This window comes from Heteronotia binoei, chromosome 4, assembly GCF_032191835.1.
Source record: "Heteronotia binoei isolate CCM8104 ecotype False Entrance Well chromosome 4, APGP_CSIRO_Hbin_v1, whole genome shotgun sequence".
Lineage (NCBI taxonomy): Eukaryota > Metazoa > Chordata > Lepidosauria > Squamata > Gekkonidae > Heteronotia > Heteronotia binoei.
Genome location: NC_083226.1, coordinates 67,273,424 through 67,293,905, shown reverse-complemented (window position 1 = coordinate 67,293,905; position 20,482 = coordinate 67,273,424). Strand labels below are relative to the sequence as shown.

General features: G+C 43.5%; 1 protein-coding gene across 1 annotated transcript in view; it reads left to right on the top strand.

Annotated features, from left to right (window-relative positions):
• TRPM6 (transient receptor potential cation channel subfamily M member 6) overlaps positions 1 to 20,482 on the top strand; it is a 127,975-nt gene that overhangs the window by 59,068 nt on the left and 48,425 nt on the right. The window contains 9 exon segments of the mRNA XM_060237473.1: positions 2,160 to 2,411; positions 3,841 to 4,015; positions 5,296 to 5,410; positions 7,937 to 8,136; positions 9,845 to 9,977; positions 11,264 to 12,411; positions 13,772 to 13,878; positions 17,568 to 17,590; positions 17,592 to 17,695. Coding sequence (XP_060093456.1) covers positions 2,160 to 2,411; positions 3,841 to 4,015; positions 5,296 to 5,410; positions 7,937 to 8,136; positions 9,845 to 9,977; positions 11,264 to 12,411; positions 13,772 to 13,878; positions 17,568 to 17,590; positions 17,592 to 17,695 — 2,257 coding nt within the window.

Sequence of the window (20,482 nt, the reverse complement as noted above, 5' to 3'; positions counted from 1 at the left end):
GAAAATACACACAATCTAGGAAACTAGGAAAATGAGGAGTGATGCATTGAGGGATCATTACAGAGGCAATATTAGCTGTACATATGTGCAGATATCCTTGTAGAAAATGGAGATGGTGACATGCATGACCAGTATGATATGTCAAAGAGACCCAAGTACACAGAGTAACAGTAACCCATCTTGGCGCCCATAGATTGCATGATGGGGTCAAGTTCACTCTCATGTTTTATGCTGTTTGGAGGGGTGGTGCACCCTCTTGGAAAAACAATAGATTGATGAAAGCCATTGATGGGATTTCTGGGGGGTTTTGAATGGATTCTCAGTTTGAAACACAAGGTGGGAATGGTTTCCTGACGGGTCTCAGGAAGGGCCACAATGGTGTAATGTTTGAGATTAATTTTATCTTGGTAGTGGTACTCTGGAGAAAGAGGCAGGAAGGAAAGGGGTTTGTGCGATGGGTTTTGCACGTTAACATAAAGGTAATAAGGTAAAGGTAGTCCCCTGTGCAAGCACCAGTCATTTCCAACTCTGGGTTGATGTTGCATCATGACATTTTCATGGCAGGCTTTTTATGGGGTGGTTTGCAAGCTGGGTACTTATTTGGAAGGTTGAGTCAACTTGAACCGGCTACCTGAACCCAGCTTCCGCCGGGATTGAACTCAGGTTGTGAGCAGAACTTGGACTGCAGTACTGCAGTTTATCACTCTGAACCACGGGGCTTGTCAAAGGTAAAAATAGTCCCCTGTGCAAGCACCAGTCATTTCCAACCCTGAGGTGACATCGCATCACAACGTTTTCACGGCAGACATTTTATGGGTTGGTTTGCCATTGCCTTCCCAGTCATCTACACTTTACTTCCAGCAAGCTGGGTATTCACACTTTTTGTGTTACACACTAACATAGGGTAACACAAAAGGTGTTTGGATAGGGATTTTGGATATATGAGGGAAATCGGCCCCTTTCCAGCTGCACGGGCAACGCCAGTTATAGGCTGGGGGCCGCTCTTTGCCCTCCCGAAAGGAGGGAGGCTGATTCCGGCTTCCCGGCCATCCAGGAGTTAACGGATGGGGCATGGTGTCGGGGCTATAAAGCCCCAGCCCCCGCCCGTGTGGCGCAGTTCTTTTGTGGCTCTCGGCCCGCCCACCCGCCCTATGTAGTACAGGTTTTTACCGGTCGCCTTATTAGGGGCCAGGTAGGAATTTTTTCATTTTCACAGAATTGGCCTGTGTGAATTTGTTTTTTGCCTACCTTGTACTGCTTGATACTGTAGGGAGTTTGGGGAGAAGTTTGGTAGATTTGGTCGCTTGGCAGGATGAGGTATTGGCTACAGTCTTTTCAGGGGAGCACCTATGGCTCTGCACCAGTGGGTGCAGGTGGTCTATATGAACGGTAGATGGGCTTTACGACTCAATGCTGGGAGTGCAGATCACAACAAAGCCTCACCGGGGCAGATCTTTCCTGAGTGATTGATGCCGACAGAGGTGGAGGTGGAGTTTGGGCCTGGCCGCTCAGCACCAGTCAGATGATATTGGGCTCGTGCTGGGGGCAGGGTGGCTCACCCTTCTAGGACAAGGCGGGGTCTTGTGTTTTGACCCCAGGGCTTGTTCTTGTAGGCCTATGCCTCTTGCCATCCTTATTCGTTCAAGTTATGTTTCAATAAAGCGGCCCGGGATTTTATCCAACATACTGTGTCAGCCTCTTCATTCCGACTGGGGGGGGGGGGCAATTAGACATAGGCTGCTAGCCAGCTACAGATATGCAGTTACCGTACCTGGTAGAACATTCTATTGCAGACTGTGGGGGGAAAGGAGACTGGAACTAGCCTTGAGGTTGCCTGTTTTGCAGACTTAGACAGAAACTCCTTGTGGAGAGCCTTGGCAGGCAATTGACCCAAGCAAAAAGTGTTCTCTGGCTCAGGTAAAAAAGGGGGACCCCATTGTGTATTTGGGTGCATCCATGAGGCAGGCAGCGCCTCTTGGCTACAGAGGGTACATCATCTTGAACTGGCAGGAAAATGCTGTATATAGTCCTCTACATTAAATTTGTTTGTGAACCATAAAAATGTAGGGCTTTTCCATCAGGATAATTTCTACAAAAATACATAATATTATTTACATTTGTCACTTACAAATGCAAGTGATTTCCTCCCCTGCCCTCAGGTATTCATTTCTGAACCGGGAAAGTTCAGCCAAAAGGTGAAAGTCTGGATTTACGAGTACTGGAACTTTACAGATTCTGTTGCTATCATCTTGTTCATGACTGGTTTTGGCTTGCGCTGGGGTAAACCTCCATTTCAAACAGCCGGAAGATTGATCTACTGTTTGGACATAATATTCTGGTTTGTCCGACTCCTTGATTTCTTTGCGATGAATCAGCATGCAGGACCGTATCTAACAATGATTGGAAAAATGGTAAGTATTTGGCTAAAAGGTACCATTTCCTTGATGAGTTTGCCTTCCCCCCTAATGATAGGGTTCCTTTACTACAGAAATGGAAGAAATTCAACAAGTTATATTTGGCTGCTGAATTTTTCTATGCTAAATTGATCAAGGAGCTATGTTGCAAAAAGGTGAAAAAACTTTTCTGCAATTTGTTGCCAGAAAAGAACCAGCCCATTGCCTCTGGAAACTTAAATCCTCTGTGCTTTGTCCCCAGCATTTGGCAGTTAGTAGACTGTACAGACTCAGAATGTTAATATTCTATCAGCCATTGATAGTATTATCCTTCATAACTTTGTCTTCATCTTTCGGGAGCAGGGTTGCCAATCCCCAGGTAGGGGCAGGGGATACCCCAGTTTGGAGCCCTTCCCCCTGCTTCAGGGTCATCAAAAAGCGGTGGGGGCAGGGAAATGTCTGCTGGGCACTCCGTTATTCCCTATGGAGACCAATTTTCATAGGGTATAATGGAGAATTGATCTGTGAGTATCTGGGGCTCGGTGGGGTGCTGTTTTTGAGGCACTAAATTTTCAGCATAGCATTCAGTGCCTTTCCCCAAAATACCTTACAAGTTTCAAAAGGATTGAACCAGGGGGTCCAATTCTATGAGCCTTAAAAGAAGGTGCCTCTATCCTTCATTATTTCCAGTGGAGAAAAGGCATTTAAAAGGCATTCGGTCCCTTTAAATGTGATTGCCAGAACTCCCTTCAGAGTTCAGTTATGCTTGTCACAACTTTGCTCCTGGCTCCACCCCCAAAACCCCCAGATATTTCTTGAATTAGACTTGGCAACCCTATTGGGAAGTAACATGCAAGGCAAATGGAGAAAGTAGTCCTTCTCTGTCTGTAGCACTGTTCTGTCTAAACTGAGTTAGCGTGAGCTAGTTCACAGATTTTTAGCCTCCAGCTCACACATTTTTGTCCGGAAGGTCAGGAAGGATGATCCCATAGCACACTAATTTATGCAGTAGCTCACAACTTTAATGCCAGTAGCTCACAAAGTAGAATTTTTGCTCACAAGACTTTGCAGCTTAGAGGGAACATTTTCTGATGTTATTTGCTGCCTCTAGTCTGGAATGAAATTTTGATACTGACCTACAAGGCTGATACTGCTTTAAAAACTGCTTTGCATAGAGAAGCAGCACAGTTCATGTACTACTCCTTTTATATTTGCTTGTTTGCGTTGTGCCAAAGATTCATGGTGGATTCTCTCGGTTCCAGTCCTTTTCACTTACATGAGCCTCACTATCTTGATTAGGGACATATGACATTACCATACAACACTTTTCACTTGTTTCTTTTAGAGTTGTCCAATCAAGTTCATTAAATTCTAAACAATTAGTACTCCCAATGGTACAGGAAATACACCATTCTAATGGTAATGCTTAATTTTCTTTCTCTTTCAGACAGCGAACATGTTTTATATTGTAATTATGATGGCCATAGTATTGTTGAGTTTTGGTGTGTCTAGGAAAGCGATACTTTCACCTCATGAACAGCCATCGTGGACTTTGGCGCGAGATATTGTATTTCAGCCTTATTGGATGATGTTTGGTGAAGTGTATGCAGGAGAAATTGATGGTAGGCCTACTTTTACAGTTTGAGGTTAATGAAAAGTTTATAAGAGGTTTAAAAGATGTGCAAAATGTGGTGCAAATTTCAATCTGATTAATTAGAACATTTTCAAGCTGATTAATTAGAACATTTAAGAACAGGTATCTCATGATGCTATATTATGTTGGTCCAGTCCATCCAGATTGTATTGTTAGTGTTTAACAACAGTTTGCTAGGTCTTAGGGAGAGAAACATTTTCTAGCACCTGTTCATGAGGCCCTTGAACTGGGTATGCCAGGAACTGGAGCTTGGATGGTCTGCACTGAAAGTATGTGTGTTACCATTTTGTTGTGTGTTTTCACACACATAGAAAGCTCTGCACTATAAGATGTAAGATTTCCTAATCAAGTCATAGGCTCCCAAAAGTTTTAAAAAGCCATTTTAACACAAGAGAAGGTTGGATCCAGCCAGCATTTTTACTGAGTCTCAAATTCCTGTCTACCACAGCCCGTGCTACATGTTTTTTGCATATGTATGTCCCATGATCCCAGCACAGAACTATTGATGGTCAAAGGAGGTTCCCCCTTCCCTTCCTTTTCAATCAGCAGAAAAGTTTACTGGGTTCAACACTTATTTACTTCTTTAAAAACTCTTGTCTCAGGTGTTTTTTATGTCTTAATCTGTAGAACTGTAGAACATTTTCAAGCTGATTAATTAGAACATTTAAGGACAGGTATCTCATGATGCTATATTATGTTGGTCCACTCCATCCAGATTGTATTGTTAGTGTTTAACAACAGTTTGCAGAGGTCCATCAGTGACTATTAGCCACAGTATGTATGTATGTGTGTGTGTGTGTATATATATATATATATATATATGTGTGTGTGTGTGTGTGTGTGTGTTTGTATGTATATATGTCTAACTGAAAGCTTACCTTTGCTATGGTGGGTAGCTCAAAAAAGAAGACAATGTTAAAATGTTAAGAAAGCTTTATTTATTTCTGTTAATGATTCATTAGCATTAAGGCAGTGAAGGTTTATAGCAGGGGTGGCCAACGGTAGCTCTCTAGATGTTTTTTTTGCCTACAACTCCCATCAGCCCCAGCTATCAGCCATGCTGGTTGGGGCTGATGGGAGTTGTAGGCAAAAAACATCTGGAGAGCTACCGTTGGCCACCCCTGGTTTATAGGGTTTTTTAAAATACAGACTGAAACTCTTACCCTACAAAAGAGGAATGTAGTATTCATTAGCTTATGAGTCCTATGGTGTTTTGATGTATACAGGGGTTTCTTTTTTAATTTACAGCTTGTGAATTAAATCCAGACTGCCCTCAAGGTTCCTTCCTTACACCGTTCCTTCAGGCAGTCTACCTCTTTGTACAATATATAATTATGGTCAATCTTCTTATTGCTTTCTTTAAGTAAGTACCAAGAATATTTAATGAGTAATGAAAATGTTCTAACAGTGGTTTGTTGCTAGTATTTCAACAACATGAATTGTATTATGAAGATTCAGTTCAGAATGGAGAATTAAATATTATGACATTATAAATTTATGACAAAGACTTAAAAACAGTGCATTTGTCCTAGGCCATGTATGCATGGCATTTGTTTAAAACACCTGCATATATTTATGGAGTGAGTAGCACACAGTAGTGTCTTTACAGCAGCAACCAACCAGATCAGGCTTAGGTTAATAGATTTCACAAAGCAAACTGGAATTCAAAGGTACTTTAGTGTTTCCGTCTCTCTGTTGTTTCTCACACTCTGCCTTCAAACCCGCACTAAGCCTCAAAGTCATCTCTGGTTGGTAGAACAAAAATCAATAGATGTGGACACTGGCATTTCCTCATAAAGAATTTTTGAACCACGATGAGTAAAAAGCTTGGTGGTACACCACCATTTTGAGTAGCTCATGGCCATAGATGGATAGTTTGTAAATACTCTCCAGTTCTTCAGATTAGTCCACTCCTCTTAACCAGTGCACCATACTGGCAGGGTATAATGCCGCATTACAAACATGTTTGCCAGCATCTAATGAGAATAATTAGCAGTCTGGCTTATAGGGAATTGCTTTTGGATGGTACTTTATGCTCTTCAGTCCTTAAACTATTGATTTCTAATGCTGCACACACACACAAAAAGTCCCCTCTGCAATATCCATGGCAAGTTTAGGATGTATAAAAAAAATAACAAATATTTGTCTAGTTCTAGGTTGTTCTAGTTCTAGGAGCCCTGTGGTACAGAGTAGTAAGCTGCAGTACTGCAGTCCAAGCTCTGCTCACGACCTAAGTTTGATCCCGACGGAAGCTGGGTTCAGGTAGCCGGCTCAAGGTTGACTCAGCCTTCCACCCATCCGAGTTTGGTAAAATATGTACCCAGCTTGCTGGGGGGGGGAAGTGTAGATGACTGGGGAAGGCAATGGCAAACCACCCCATAAAAAGTCTGCCATGAAAATTTTGTGATGCGGTATCATCCCAGAGTCGGAAATGACTGGGGCTTGCACAGGGGACTACCTTTACCTTTTTAAGGTTGGTTTTAGGGCCTGGTTTGATCCTGAGACTTTCAGAAATGTAGCAGAGCAGCTGAAATTCAAAGTGTCCTGTCACTCTGACTTGGAATGTTGCAAGCCTGCCATAAACTGCTTAAATACTGTAAGGCAGAACATGTACAAACTATCCACAAAACTAGCTGACTGGTTTTGAAACTGTTGTAGCCTAGGAAGGAGAAGGAAAATAGTAGGTTGTGTTGGCATGTAGGAATATGCTTGTCCTAGGGTTTTTATGTTCTGCCCTATAAGCTACTGTTTCACATGAACAATTCATTAGGCCAGGGGTGGCCAATGGTAGCTCTCTAGATTTTTTTTGCCTACAACTCCCATCAGCCCCAGCCAGCATGGTTGATGGCTGGGGCTGATGGAAGTTGTAGGCAAAAAACATCTGGAAAGCTACCATTGGCCACCCCTGCATTAGACCATAAGAGATTGATTGTTTAGGGTTGCCAACCTCCAGGTAGAACCTGGAGAGCCCTTGAAATTACCACAGATCTCCAGACCATGGAGGTCTGCTCCCCTAGAGAAAAGGGCTGCTTTGGAAGGTGACTCTATGGCATTATACCCTGCCAGTGGCAGACTCTAATCTGGAGAACTGGGTTTGATTCCCCAATCCTCCTCATGAAGCCAGCTGAGTGACTTTGTCTCAGTCACAGTTCTCTCAGTCCCACCTACCTCACAGGGTGTCTGTTGTGGGGAGAGGAAAGAAGGTGATTGTAGGCTGCTTTGAAATTCCTTCAGGTAGAGAAAGGCGGGGTATAAAAACCAACTCTTCTTCTTCTGAAGAAGAAGACATTGGATTTATATCCCGCCCTCCACTCGGAAGAGTCTCAGAGCGGCTCACAATCTCCTTTACCTTCCTCCCCCACAACAGACACCCTGTGAGGTGGGTGTGGCTAGAGAGGGCTCTCACAGCAGCTGCACTTTCAAGGACAACCTCTGCCAGAGCTATGGCTGACCCAAGGCCATGCCAGCAGGAGCAAGTGGAGGAGTGGGGAATCAAACCCGGTTCTCCCAGATAAGAGTCCGCACACTTAACCACTACACCAAACTGGCTCTCAGGTTTAGAGATCCCTCCTCTGTCCAAACCTCACCCTCCCCAGGCTCCATTCCCAAGTCTCCAGGAATTTCCCAACCTAGAGTTGACAAACTGATATAATTTGCTGAATTTTGCCTTTATTTTGAACTTGTTTAATTTTAAAATCCATTTGTAAAATCTTTATAAATGTAATTACTGATATTTCATGAGAATTGTTACTAACATCCAATAGGAAGATTTGTAAAACTTTGGCAACTAAGCACTATACATTTAAGTTTTGTTAAATGAAAAGAACCTTGAATATTTATTTGATAATCTTTTTTCTTCCCCACTTGTCTTTTCCATCTTCACCCACAGTAATGTTTATTTTGATATGAAATCCATATCAAACAAACTCTGGAAATACAACCGTTACCGCTACATAATGACCTACCATGAAAAGCCATGGCTGCCTCCACCTTTCATCATTCTGAGCTATACTGGTCTTTTTCTCAAATGTCTCTGCCACCGTCGACCACAAAATGAATTTGATCAAGAAGAGAGACGTGTTGAACTAAGTAAGGATAGCCTGAAGTTTCCTGTATTCCTTACACAGAGAGAGCTGAGAGTCCATGTTAGGTACTTTTAGGAACAAGTCTGAAAATAAAACCACTAGTGTTATAAATTGTGCTGCAGCCACATTTGGAATTCTAGTCTCTTACCATAGAAAAGGATTTAGTGGAGCTGGATATGATGTATAAAGGAGCAACAAAAATGGTCAAGGGAGTAGAGTAGCCTCAATTTGAGAGAAAATTAGAGTTTGGGGCATTTCATTGTAGAAAAATGACTAAAGGGCAGCACAATGAAGCTCATGAACAATAGATTCAGAACAGACACTATACACAATTAGCTCTTTAAAAGCACTAAAAGAAGATGTTGTTCCCTTTTAAAGGGAAGTAGATGATTTCATGGAGGTATCAATGAATTAAGTGACTATTAGCTATCATCAGACTGTGCATGTCTGAATATCAGTTATTGGTATAGAGGGGGAAGTGACAGGGAACACTGTCGTCTTTTCCCCTTGATTGGAGGCATCACAGAGGTATCTTGTGAGTTCCAGTGGGAAACACAATATTAGACTAGGCTAGAGATAGACCTTTGTCTGATTCAGTAGGGCTTTCATTCTAATGTTCTTACTTGCAGAGTTAATCAATCAGAATGTTCTTATGGCACTTCAGTTGCCTGTCCATATTAATTATAAGAACAAGATTCCACCCTGCTTGCAGAAGTAGATCAATCATGAATTGCAAAGGAAAGGGGATTGTGAGAAATCATCTGAAACTTTCATAGTTTCATCACTGTTTTTATTTTAGCACCAAATATAATTTTTAGGGAAACAAGACATTTTGGACATAAGAAGGCAGCACCACCCTGTGGAAACTGACTGAAAATACACCACTGCAGGGACCTGACTAATTCTTCAAGCTGTTACATACAGTTCAGAAATAGATGATCTATTCTATTGAATAACTGAATCAATGTACCCCTCAACTACAACAACACCCCAGGCAACACCCCCCACAGAAAACTCAAAATAATATTTTAAAACAAAGGGCAAAGCAGAAGAAAAGAAGGTCTTCCCAGGCAGACAGCAGAAGTCAGCAGAATAAATCCAGGGCACAGATAGATCACAGCAGCAGTAGCATACCACTCCAAAAATCATGCCCTGAGTTTGAGTCAAGCTGCAGCAAGTCCAGCTTTTTAATCTTCTTTGCCAATGTTCAGAGTCATGAAGGGCTATAATCATTGTGATTGGGCAGATGGTTTCAGTGCTCCCCCAAAATCTGATTCCATGGCCTGGGAGAGCTGCATCCCTCCCCACTCCCTCTCATTGTCCTAAAAACATATTAAATGGAAGAAAAGCAGGCCTGAGAGCCTTTAAATGATAGTCTGATGTCTCCAAATCTTCATGAAAATATTCAAGATCCATTTTAGGTATTCTACAAATATTGAATATTGCTCTAAATGCCCAAATATACCCCAAAATACTGTTAAGGTAGTTTTATGTTTGGACTGAAAATATCCAAATGCACATCTGTAGATGGAAACATGTAAATTGTCCTTATATAAATGCAGTGCTGATAATGCACATCTCTTCAGACTTTATATATGTTACAGCTTAGGTTCAAATTCACTGAAGCCCAGAAAACATATTCTTTCAATGCCTTTGTTTAAGAAATAATGTGACACAGTGTGGTTAAAAACCATCTAAATGTAATTATTCAGAGCTCTATCTGAGTGATGAGGAGTTAAAAAAACTTCATGATTTTGAAGAGCAGTGTGTGGAAAACTACCTTCATGAGAAGAATGAAAGTCTGCACTCCAGTGATTGTGAAAGGATCCGTGTAACAACTGAAAGGTAGGAAGTCTCTTCCTGCACCAGTATTCATTTTACTGCAGTTCATAGATCTAGAAATGCAAAAATAAGCTGGAGACAAGTGTCAAATTGTAGTCAGGTAACAAAAACTAAAATGAGAACTTAGAAGGAACAAATCCATTATTTAAAAGAAACAGAAAAGGCAGGGAATATTTAGGCTTGCCAGGCCCCAGATCCTGGTAGGAGATTACCCAATTTTGCGGGTTTCTCCCCACTGCCAGCCAGCTGACCAGTGAGGGAAGCCCTGCCCCAACAGCCATGATGTGCCTTTCCATCTTGGCAGGTTTAGAGACTCACCAACTGCTTGTATTTTGGAAGTTGTGTCTTTAAATCTTAGTGAGACTAAAGCTGCCGGGGGGGTGGTGGTGGTGGTGGTGGTGGTGGTGGTGGTATTGAGCCGGCAAAGCCACATGGCGCTTCCTGGTGAGTGTGTGAAACAGTAAGAGAGACATTTTTTAGAGACACATTTTTAACCTACTTATCATTTTATGCTGCTATGCTGAGTGGATTTTAATGGCTGTCTTAATTGTAATATTTTTTTCTAAATAAATACATAAGCCCTCATATTTACTTTTGGAACACATCACTATATATACACTGTATATGCTATGAATGATACCTCGTTATTCTAGTATATTCTTTCCCTTCCTCTAAGAAATCCATATATGGAATTTCTAGAATTCCATGCCATGGCTATTCCTGTTTATATTTAGAGATAGATTTGTATCAGGCAGCTTTTTGAGCAGTAGACATGAAAGTCATTATAATGTCAACCATTTTGGCTAACATTTAGTTCTGAAAATCTGGTAAAAAGGATATTGACTAATTGGCTGCTATAAATGTTCATGTAGGTGGAACTTAGCTGGAAAAATTATCCAGCTTTAGTATATTTAAGCATATTTTTGTTTTGAAGCCTGTGAACTGTGAAGAGAAGGAACTCACAGTAACAGCTCTTCAAGACACTGACCCATAAAAAGTTAATGCTATGAGTGATGGGACTTTGGGAGACAAAATTCAGTATGGTACAAGAGGCAGTGGTAAAACTGTAGGATTGGGTAAATTTTCAGCTGAGAGAATGGGAAAGTATAGAAGATCTGTCTTCATGAGTTCCTTATATCAGCAGTTCATGAAGGCCAATCCTATCACTTTCTGCCTCATTTTTGTAAGGGCTAACTGCACCTGTGGATAATGAAATTAAGTAGCTCCATTGATACAGTGAATAATGTATATAAATTCTAATATATGTATGTATGGATCTTTTATCCTAGAGTTGAGGAGATGTTTTCGCAGCTGAAAGAGGTACACGAGAAAGTATGTTACATCAAAGATGCTTTGCTTGCACTAGACAGTCAGCTGGGACATTTACAAGACCTTTCTGCTTTAACTGTTGATACTCTAAAAGTAATTTCAGCTGTGGACACGCTGCAAGTTGAAGAGGCTTTTCTTGTTGATACGAAGCACCAAGGCTGCAGAAAGCTTCCCCATAGCTGGAGTAATGTCACATATACCAAGGCTTTCAGCAGTCTGGAATGCCTGAATGATAAAAAGTACAATTACTTCAGTGTGCCTCCTTCCCTTCTGAGAAGTTTGGCAAGAAGCCAGTGGCCTTCCGAGAGTCATCAGCATGTTCTTGATACAATGGACTACAATGAGATTAAATCAACAGATAAACATCAGCAACAGGTGGCAGAAAATGACACTCTAACCTCTGGTGTATCAGAGAGTAAATCAGCTCCTAGATATGGACAATTTCTTTTGGTTCCTTCTGATCAGCAAGGAGGAGTCTCTTTCACTGAAGATACTGGCTTGAGTTTGTCATTTGCAAGTACTCCGAATGAGCTCAAAGAAGAAGAACGAGAAGTCAAGCCTCACACCAAGCATTGCAGCAGTACTGCTCACCTAAATGTACACAATATTAATGTTGTAGAAAGAGAGCCCGTTATCCATCAAAGACAGGAACTGGACTCTGTTATTTTTTTGTCAGCCAAGAAAGGTGGTGAAAGCATAGAGAAACATTATTTAGCTACCAAAACTCCTATCATTGCCAGCAACATTTCTTTACCATCTCACTACCAGAGTAAGGAACCAGGAGGAGGTTATGTGAATTGGGGGTTCACAGAAGAGGATGAAAAGAATGGCTTTAGCAGCCAGTCAAAACAGCCATCCTGTTTGCATTCTGCCCTCAACAAAGACTGCAACTGTGGTTCGCAGCATGTGAAGATAAAGGAATCCAAATCATTTTCCTGTAGTTCTGATAGATCAGGGTACGGTAGCAATTGCTCACACTCCCATCTCCCGTTCCAGTGCAACACCTCGTTCTGGATCAATCCATGTAGAAAGAACTGCACTTTCTTCAAGGGAAGTCGCTTTTGGTCCCACAAGGCTGAGAAAGTGGAGAAGACCAGCAAAATAAAAGGCAATAACACTGCTTCAAAATCGCTTTTCGCAAAGAACCTTCAAGCTTTTCATATCTTAGTCATGTTCAGTAATTGCCTGGTATTTGATTAGGGTTCCAATTTTGCAATATTGTAGCACTATAGATCCCCACAAAATTATACAGTTCCTTTAAGAATGTAGGACATACCTCCAGACTAGGACCTAAAACTTCCGTGGGAAAGAATTTCCTGTTACTGTTAGGTGGATATGTAACTGCTGAAAGATCGCACCCAAAGAGTGCTTGTGAATGGTTCCTCATCCTCTTGGAGAGGAGTAACAACTGGAGTGCCTCAAAGATCTGTCCTGGGACTTGTTTTGTTCAACATCTTTAGAAATGATTTGGATGACAAATAGAGAGAATGCTTACTAAATTTGCAAACAATACTAAATTGAGAGGGGTAGCAAATATAGTAAAAGACAGAAAGTATGCAGGATGATCCTGACAGGCTGGAAAACTGGGCTAAAACAAATAAAATGAATTTTAATGGGGATAAATGTAAAGTTCTGCATTTAGGTAAGAAAAATCCAATGCATAATTATAGGATGGGGGAGACTTGTCTTGGCAGTAGTATGTGCAAACAGAATCTAGGGATCTTAGTGGACAGTACACGAAGCATGAGTCAGCTGTGTGATGCAGCGGCTAAAAAGGCAAATGCGATTTTGGGCTGTATCAACAGAAGTATAGTGTCCAGATCACATGAAGTGATGGTATCACTTTGCTGTGCTCTGGTTAGACCTCACCTAGATTGTTGTGTTCAGTTTTGGGCACCATAATTTAAGAAGGATATAGACAAGCTGGAATGTGTCCAGAGGAAGGCAATAGAGATAGTGAGGGGTCTGGAGACCAAGTCCTACGAGGAAAGATTGAAGGAGCTGGGTATGTTTAGCCTTGAGATGAGATGACTGAGAAGTGATGTGATCACCATCTTCAGTTTGGCCAGGGATCCTGAAGGTTTTTGCCATCTTCTGGGCATGGAGCAGGGGGGTCACTGAGGATGTATGTGTGAGGGGGAGGTATTTGTGAAGTTCCTGCATTGTGCAGGGAGTTGGACTAGATGACCCTGGAGGTCCTTTCCATCTCTATGATTCTATGTATTATTTTGTATGTGTTTATAATTAAAGCTTTATTTGGTACCACTTGCAACACAATGACACAAAAATGTATTTTGATTATCATTGTTTTTACAGAACAAATTTTATCATAATGGCCCAATTGAATGTGTAAAGAGTGATGTTACAGTGGTTCACAGGCTTGATGTAAAAACTATTAATACTATTAGTTATTTCAAAATAGAAACTTGGAAGTTTCTTTCAAATTTGTTTTTTACTTTTACTCTCAGAACTATCAAAATCTACTGAGCTTTGTAAATCAGTCTGGGCAAAAGCAAAACTTGGAAATAAAGACAGGAAATCTTGGAAAAAGAAACAAAAAGCACTTCAGGTACCGGTAGGTTCAGGTACATTTAGATTCTAATTTTTTAAAAATCTTAATAATTAGAGAAACCTATAGTTTAATATGAAAGATCATTTCAAATTAATTGCCAGTGTTGCTGCTATGGCCAATTAAGCATAAATTGGAAATCACTCAGTTCTTAGCACCAAATTATTTTGTATTAAACTTCATCATCTTTGAAATGCAAGTATGAATTGAGTACAACTGTAATCAGTGAAATGGTATCTGAAAATAATCAGAGGAAATATCTAAATTGAAATATTAGAATGTAAAACTGGAAAACTATATTTACTGATTTACCAATGGTGGAGGGGAACCAAATTTAGCACAGGGAGGATCGAATTCAGTTTATCATTTGTCCTGGATGGTGTGATGTTCATTATGAATCCCAGGTCAAGAAATTTTGATGTAGTGTCAGCTCTCTTAAGGAACTAGGGGCCAAATTTGTATTTGCAATTAAAATTTCAGCCAATTAGCCGTATCTCTTAACCTATTAAACATTGCAGCCCTAACAAAAGAATCTGTGGGTGATTACAGATGGGCAGTTTAAGCTGCCCTGGGGATGGGAGGCAGGCAGACCAACAAAGTGCATCCACATCTGCAGACCAAAAAGGTGCATTCAGACCTACATCTGCCTCCCGACCACAGCCCACCTGGGGCCGGATTTCAGTCACCTCAGAAGTGGTGCCAAAATTCCCATGTGGCTTTGAGGTGCTTCCCAGTCGACTGGACAGCCAGGAAGCGCCTGGGGAGCGGACAGGAGGCATACAAATGCTCTGGAAGCTCCTCCAGGGTGCACGCAGTCTGTCTCTGTTCCAGGGGCAGGCCACGTGTCATCTGGAGGCTTCTGGTCTGCTCCTTTTCCGGTCGGCTCCCTTTGGGGTGGCTTCATGCTGCCCTGAGATGGCCATCTGTAATCACCCTGTGAGACCTTTTCCATAGCTGTCTTCAAGGAGAATCTGCAGCATTCAATTAAAAATAGTTTTGGGGGGCAGTGTTCTGTGGTAAATGACTTATGAGTATAGTTTTCAGCCCACTGATTTTTTAGTGTTCATGTTTAGAATATTTGAACTGTGAACCAAATGTTTAATTTGACATTCTTGAGTCAAAAAGCATAATTCTGGGGAAAGGTAGGCAATTCTAAATGAAATTAGTAATATGCAAGCACAAACTTTGCATTTAGCACCAGGGCTCTTTTTGAGCCAGAACATACCAGAACACCATTCCGGCTAGCCCAGGCAGTATTCTGGCTGCCCAGGCCAGCATTCTGGCTCAGCCCAAGCAGCTTCCCCGGTTGACTGGCACGCTTGCGCGGTGGCCTCCTGACATCCTGCTGGCCAGAGGGCTCAGGGAGGCCAGCTGTGCTTGCGCGGGAGCCTCCCTACATCCCACTGGACGGCGGGGCTTAAAGAGGCCAGCCATGCTTGCGCAGGGGCTTCCCAGCATCCCACTGGCTGGCAGGGTCCAGGGAGACCAGCCGTACTTGTGCGGGGGCTTCCCAACATCCCACTGGCTGACAGGGTTCAGGGAGGCCAGCTTGCCCCGGGGGCTTCCCAACATCCTGCTGGCCAGCGGGGTTCAGAACTCCTGAGAGTCAGCAGTTTTGCAGGTGAGTTGCTCCCATCCCCTTTCTTTCCGTTTCTTTATTTCTTTTCTTTTCTTTTTTCTTTCTTTCTTGCTTTTCCCCTCCTTTTTTCATTCCTTCCCACCACTTTTTCTTTTCTCTTGCTTTTCTTTTCTATTTGTTTCCAACTGTCTCCCCCTTCCTTCCTTCCTTCCTTCCTTCCTTCCTTCCTTCCTTCCTTCCTTCCTTCCTTCCTTCCTTCCTTCCTTCCTTCCTTCCTTCCTTTCTTTCTTTCTTTCTTTCTTTTCTTTCTTTTCTTTCTTTCTTTCTTTCTTTCTTCTTTCTTTCTTTCTTTCTTTCTTTCTGTCAGTCTTTCTTTTTCCTTTCTATTTGCTTTATTTCTCACTCCCCCACTCTCTCTCCTACTCTCTCTGTCAGTCTTTCCAAGTCTGTCTTTCTTTCTTTCTTTCTTTCTTTCTTTCTTTCTTTCTTTCTTTCTTTCTTTCTTTCTTTCTTTCTTTCTTTCTTTCTTTCTTTCTTTCTTTCTTTCTTTCTTTCTTTCTCTGTCTGAAGCTTAATGGAATTGTTTCCTTGCAAATCAAGCGTTGATGGTCTGAGCTTTATCTCTTAATGGGACATGAGGACTAGTGCCTCCTGGATACTCTAACTTGGGAATCCTCAGCCAAAGGGGGATATTATACTGGAGAGCCATTGCTAATCTGAGTAGACTGGAACGGGAAAAGCTTGAAATGCCCTGCCATTTCATGTTTTCCCAGGCTGAGAGCATTTTATATTTTTAGTTTTCTGCTGTGTGATCCTTGCGAGAGTTTTATTTCCCTTCCTTCCTTCCTTCCTTCCTTCCTTCCTTCCTTCCTTCCTTCTTCCTTCCTTCCTTCCTTCCTTCCTTCCTTCCTTCCTTCCTTCCTTCCTTCCTTCCTTCCTTCCTCCTTCCTTCCTTCCTTCCTTCCTTCCTCCTTCCTTCCTTCCTTCCTTCCTTCCCTCCTTCCCTCCTTCCCTCCCGGGTAGGCATTGTCTTCTGAAAGACTGATGCTGGGGTATGTGGGTGCCTTCAGAGGTCTGGTGGGAGCAGCTGCAGCTTTTGCATGGAGGGAGGGAAGGGTGACAGGTGGGGGGCAAGAGACAGCTACCACCAGGTCCACTTGCACATGATTATCCCAGTTGGTGTGGCCTAATATGCTAATGAGTATGTGGCCTAATATGCTAATGAGTTCCTGCTGGGCTTTTTTCTACAAAAAAGCCCTGTTTAGCACCCTCTAGTTTTTCTCCTAGTATAGACAGAAGGTGCTTTCTATGGGTTGGATCCAGACTAAATTGGCCATTTCCACTCCTTATCACTTGTACCCAGGGCTTTTTTTTGTAGCAGGAACTCCTTTGCATATTAGGCCACATACCCCTTATGTAACCAATCCTCCAAGACCTTACAAGGCTTTTAGTACAAGGCCTACTGTAAGCTTTTGGAGGACTGACTACATCAGGGGTGTGTGGCCTAATATGCAAAGGAGTTCCTGCTACAAAAAAAACCCCTGCTTGTACCCTAGGAGGAGCATTATGTGAAAATTACTGGGAGGAAGAAGGAAAGTTCCATTCTGTCATTGGAAAAGTCAGTCTGACTCCAACCCTGTGTGCACAGTCACTTATTCTGATGTATGCACAGATGTATGATTTATAAGCAGAAATATAACTTTATAAATCCTACAGGTTCTTCAGTCACACAGCCCTCACTGTTCCTGTAGTCCTTTATTGCATACTGGACCCATACAAGCCATTATTGCAAAGCTGTAACCCTCTCTTTCCCTTTGTAATTCCTTTGCTGCTTCTTTGCTGGTTAGTGAACTAACTGGTCAGCAAACTACTTACATTATTCCCATCTCATCCTTATTAGCAACCTTGGTCTTGTCTTCCAATAAAAGCTAATGTTACATTTTGTGTCTTGTTACTGCTAATGCTTGACTCACAATTCACAAAGGATTATATGATCCTCCCACCAGTGATAATTCCTTTAGAAATTGTTTGAAGGGATTGTGTCAGCATTTCTGCTGATAGATTCCAGCTGCCTGTCTTGTGATGTTGATCATTATTTTCTCTTATCTCATGACAGGTGATAACAGTAGATGATTGTCCCCAAGGCACCCAAGCTAGTTCAGAACCATTATGACAACAGGTTTTTGAGAGAAGAACAAGAAAAGAGGACCAACAGGCTAACCATGCTCAGCTTCAATCAGCTACGTACGTAACTGAGCAGGCAATGAAGGCCAAACACAGCAATGGAAAACAGTGATTATAAACAAAAGCCCTCTTAAAAGAACTAAATGCAGAAAGAGGTTGCTAAATTATTGGGGTGAATTGTAATTGTTCAAGAGCTAACAAATACAGCACTGACATGCCTCAGTAACAGCAAAAGACAGGCCAGTGATGGGAGAAAATGTGGGTCAAACTTTGCTAATAAAAAGATAAAGGTAGTCCCCCTGTGCAAGAACCAGTCGTTTTTGACTCTGGGGTGATGCTGCTTTCACAACATTTTCACAGGAGACTTTTTACGAGGTGGTTTGCCATTGCCTTCCCCAGTCATCTACACTTTCCACCCAGCAAGCTGGGTACTCATTTTACCAACCTCTAATAGAAGAGTCATATTTGCAGATTCAAGTGATCCATGGCAGGTTATAGGTAAGTTTCCAAATGTAAAGGATCCAAGGAAGGACTGCTGTCTGCAGAGCAAATAATGCCTGTTAATATAATGAAGTCTTATGGTGTATAGTGGTTCAAAATGTATTTTGAATAGTTGGATATTCCATTTGAAATGCAGTAGTTAGTTTTGTGTATGTAAAGGATAGGGTGGCCATAATATCTGCAGGCCAGCCAGGGACACCTTGAGGGGGGAAGGAATGTGTGTGTGCGCGCGCTCTGCCGGAAACAGGAAGTGATGTCACTTCTGGTGACGTCATGCCACCGCCGGAAACAGGAAGTGACATCACTTCCAGTGACATCATTTCCCCCGCACCACCTGCCGGAAGCAGGAAGTGACATCACTTCCTGTGACATCATTTCCCCCAAATGCCACTGCCGGAAACAAGAAGTGACTTCACAGCACTTCCTGTGACGTCCCCAAAATCCCCCAAATATCACCGCCGGAAACACCAAGATTATTTATAGAGAGGGAAAGGGGGAAATAAAGTTAAATAAAACTCTTTTTTTACTTTTTTCAAGTGAGAAGACTAGAGAGAACGGGTTCCACACTGAGAAGCCAGTCAGATTCCAGTGAGATTCCAGTGAGACTGTGCTGCATAATGCAGCCTATTTATTTTGTCCTGTTTGCTCTGTTGGCTCTATTTGCGCCACCTTCATCACTTTCGGGGTGTGGATCCCCCAGTGGGGTGGTCTCCCGACTCCCTCCGCCGGCTGTTTCTGATAGCCCTGCGCCCCCTCTTTCATTTGATATGTGTCCCGTGCGGGTGCCACCCTCCCGCCGGGAGATGCCGCAAAATGAGCCCCCTTGAGGCTTATGGCGGCAGGGCTCGGGGGAAGCGAGCTAGACTGCTGTTCTTTTGAGGGGTTATAGAGTGTTTCGAGCCCGTCCCTGTGGCATCGGTCCCATCATTGTGGGACCCAGGGGGGGCCGGCGCAGCGGCCCGCCAAAGCAGCCTGTCACTAATAACAGGTCGAGATGCAGGACAGGAACCCGGAAGTGACCGACAGGCTGCTTCAGCGGGCCGCTGCGCCGGCCCCCTGGGTCCCACAATGATGGGACCGATGCCACAGGGACGGGCTCGAAACACTCTATAACCCCTCAAAAGAACAGCAGTCTAGCTTGCTTCCCCCGAGCCCTGCCGCCATAAGCCTCAAGGGGGCTCATTTTGCGGCATCTCCTGGCGGGGAGGGTGGCACCCGCACGGGACACATATCAAATGAAAGAGGGGGCGCAGGGCTATCAGAAACAGCCAGCGGAGGGAGTTTTGGGAGACCACCCCACTGGGGGATCCACACCCCGAAAGTGATGAAGGTGGCGCAGATAGAGCCAACAGAGCAAACAGGACAAAATAAATAGGCTGCATTATGCAGCACAGTTGAGAAAGTGCCTTATCCCATATACTGATGAAGTAAAATACAGGATCTGAGATCAAAATTGCACCAGAAGACACAAACACAAAGCTCCCTTACACTGAATCAGTGCTTGGGTCCACCAAAGTCAGTATTGTCTACTCCAGGGGTGGCCAGAGTTGCTTAACAAAAGAGCAACACAGAATAAAGGTCAGATGTTTGAGAGCCGCAAGACATGAACATCGGATATTTGAGAGCCACGGAAGGAAGGAAGGAAGGAAGGAAGGAAGGAAGGAAGGAAGGAAGGAAGGAAGGAAGGAAGGAGGGAGGGAAGGAGGGAGGAAGGAAGGAGGGAAGGAAGAAAGGAAGGAAGGAGGGAGGAAGGAAGGAAGGAAGGAGGGAAGGGAGGAGGGAGGGAAGGAGGGAGGAAGGAAGAAAGGAAGGAAGGAGGAAGGGAGGAAGGAGGGAGGGAAGGGAGGAGAGAGGGAAGGAGGGAGGAAGGAAGAAAGGAAGGAGGAAGGAAGGAAGAGGGAGAGAGGAAAGGAAGGGAGGAGGGAAGGAAGAGGGAGGAAGGAAGAAAGGAGGAGGGAAGAAGGAGGGAGGGAAGGAGGGAGGGAGGGAAGAAAGGAGGGAAGGAAGGAAGGAAGGGAGGAGGGAAGGAAGGAGGGAGGGAAGGGAGGAGGGAGGGAAGGAAGGAGGGAGGAAGGAAGAAAGGAAGGAAGAAGGGAGGGGGAGGAAGGAGGGAAGGAAGAAAGGAAGGAAGGAGGAAAGGAAGGAAGGAGGGGGGAGAAGGAAGGGAGGAGGAGGAGGAAGGCCGCCCCCTCCCGCCAGCCGCCCCCCCCCGCTTTCGGCCCCCTTCCTCCCTGCCTGCCTGCTTACCTTCTTGCAGGGCACAGGTGGCAGCCTCCCCTCCGGGCGGGCGGGCTGGCCGGCCAGGAGGCGCAGCGGCGGCTGGTGCTGCTGGCGGCACTGCTGGCG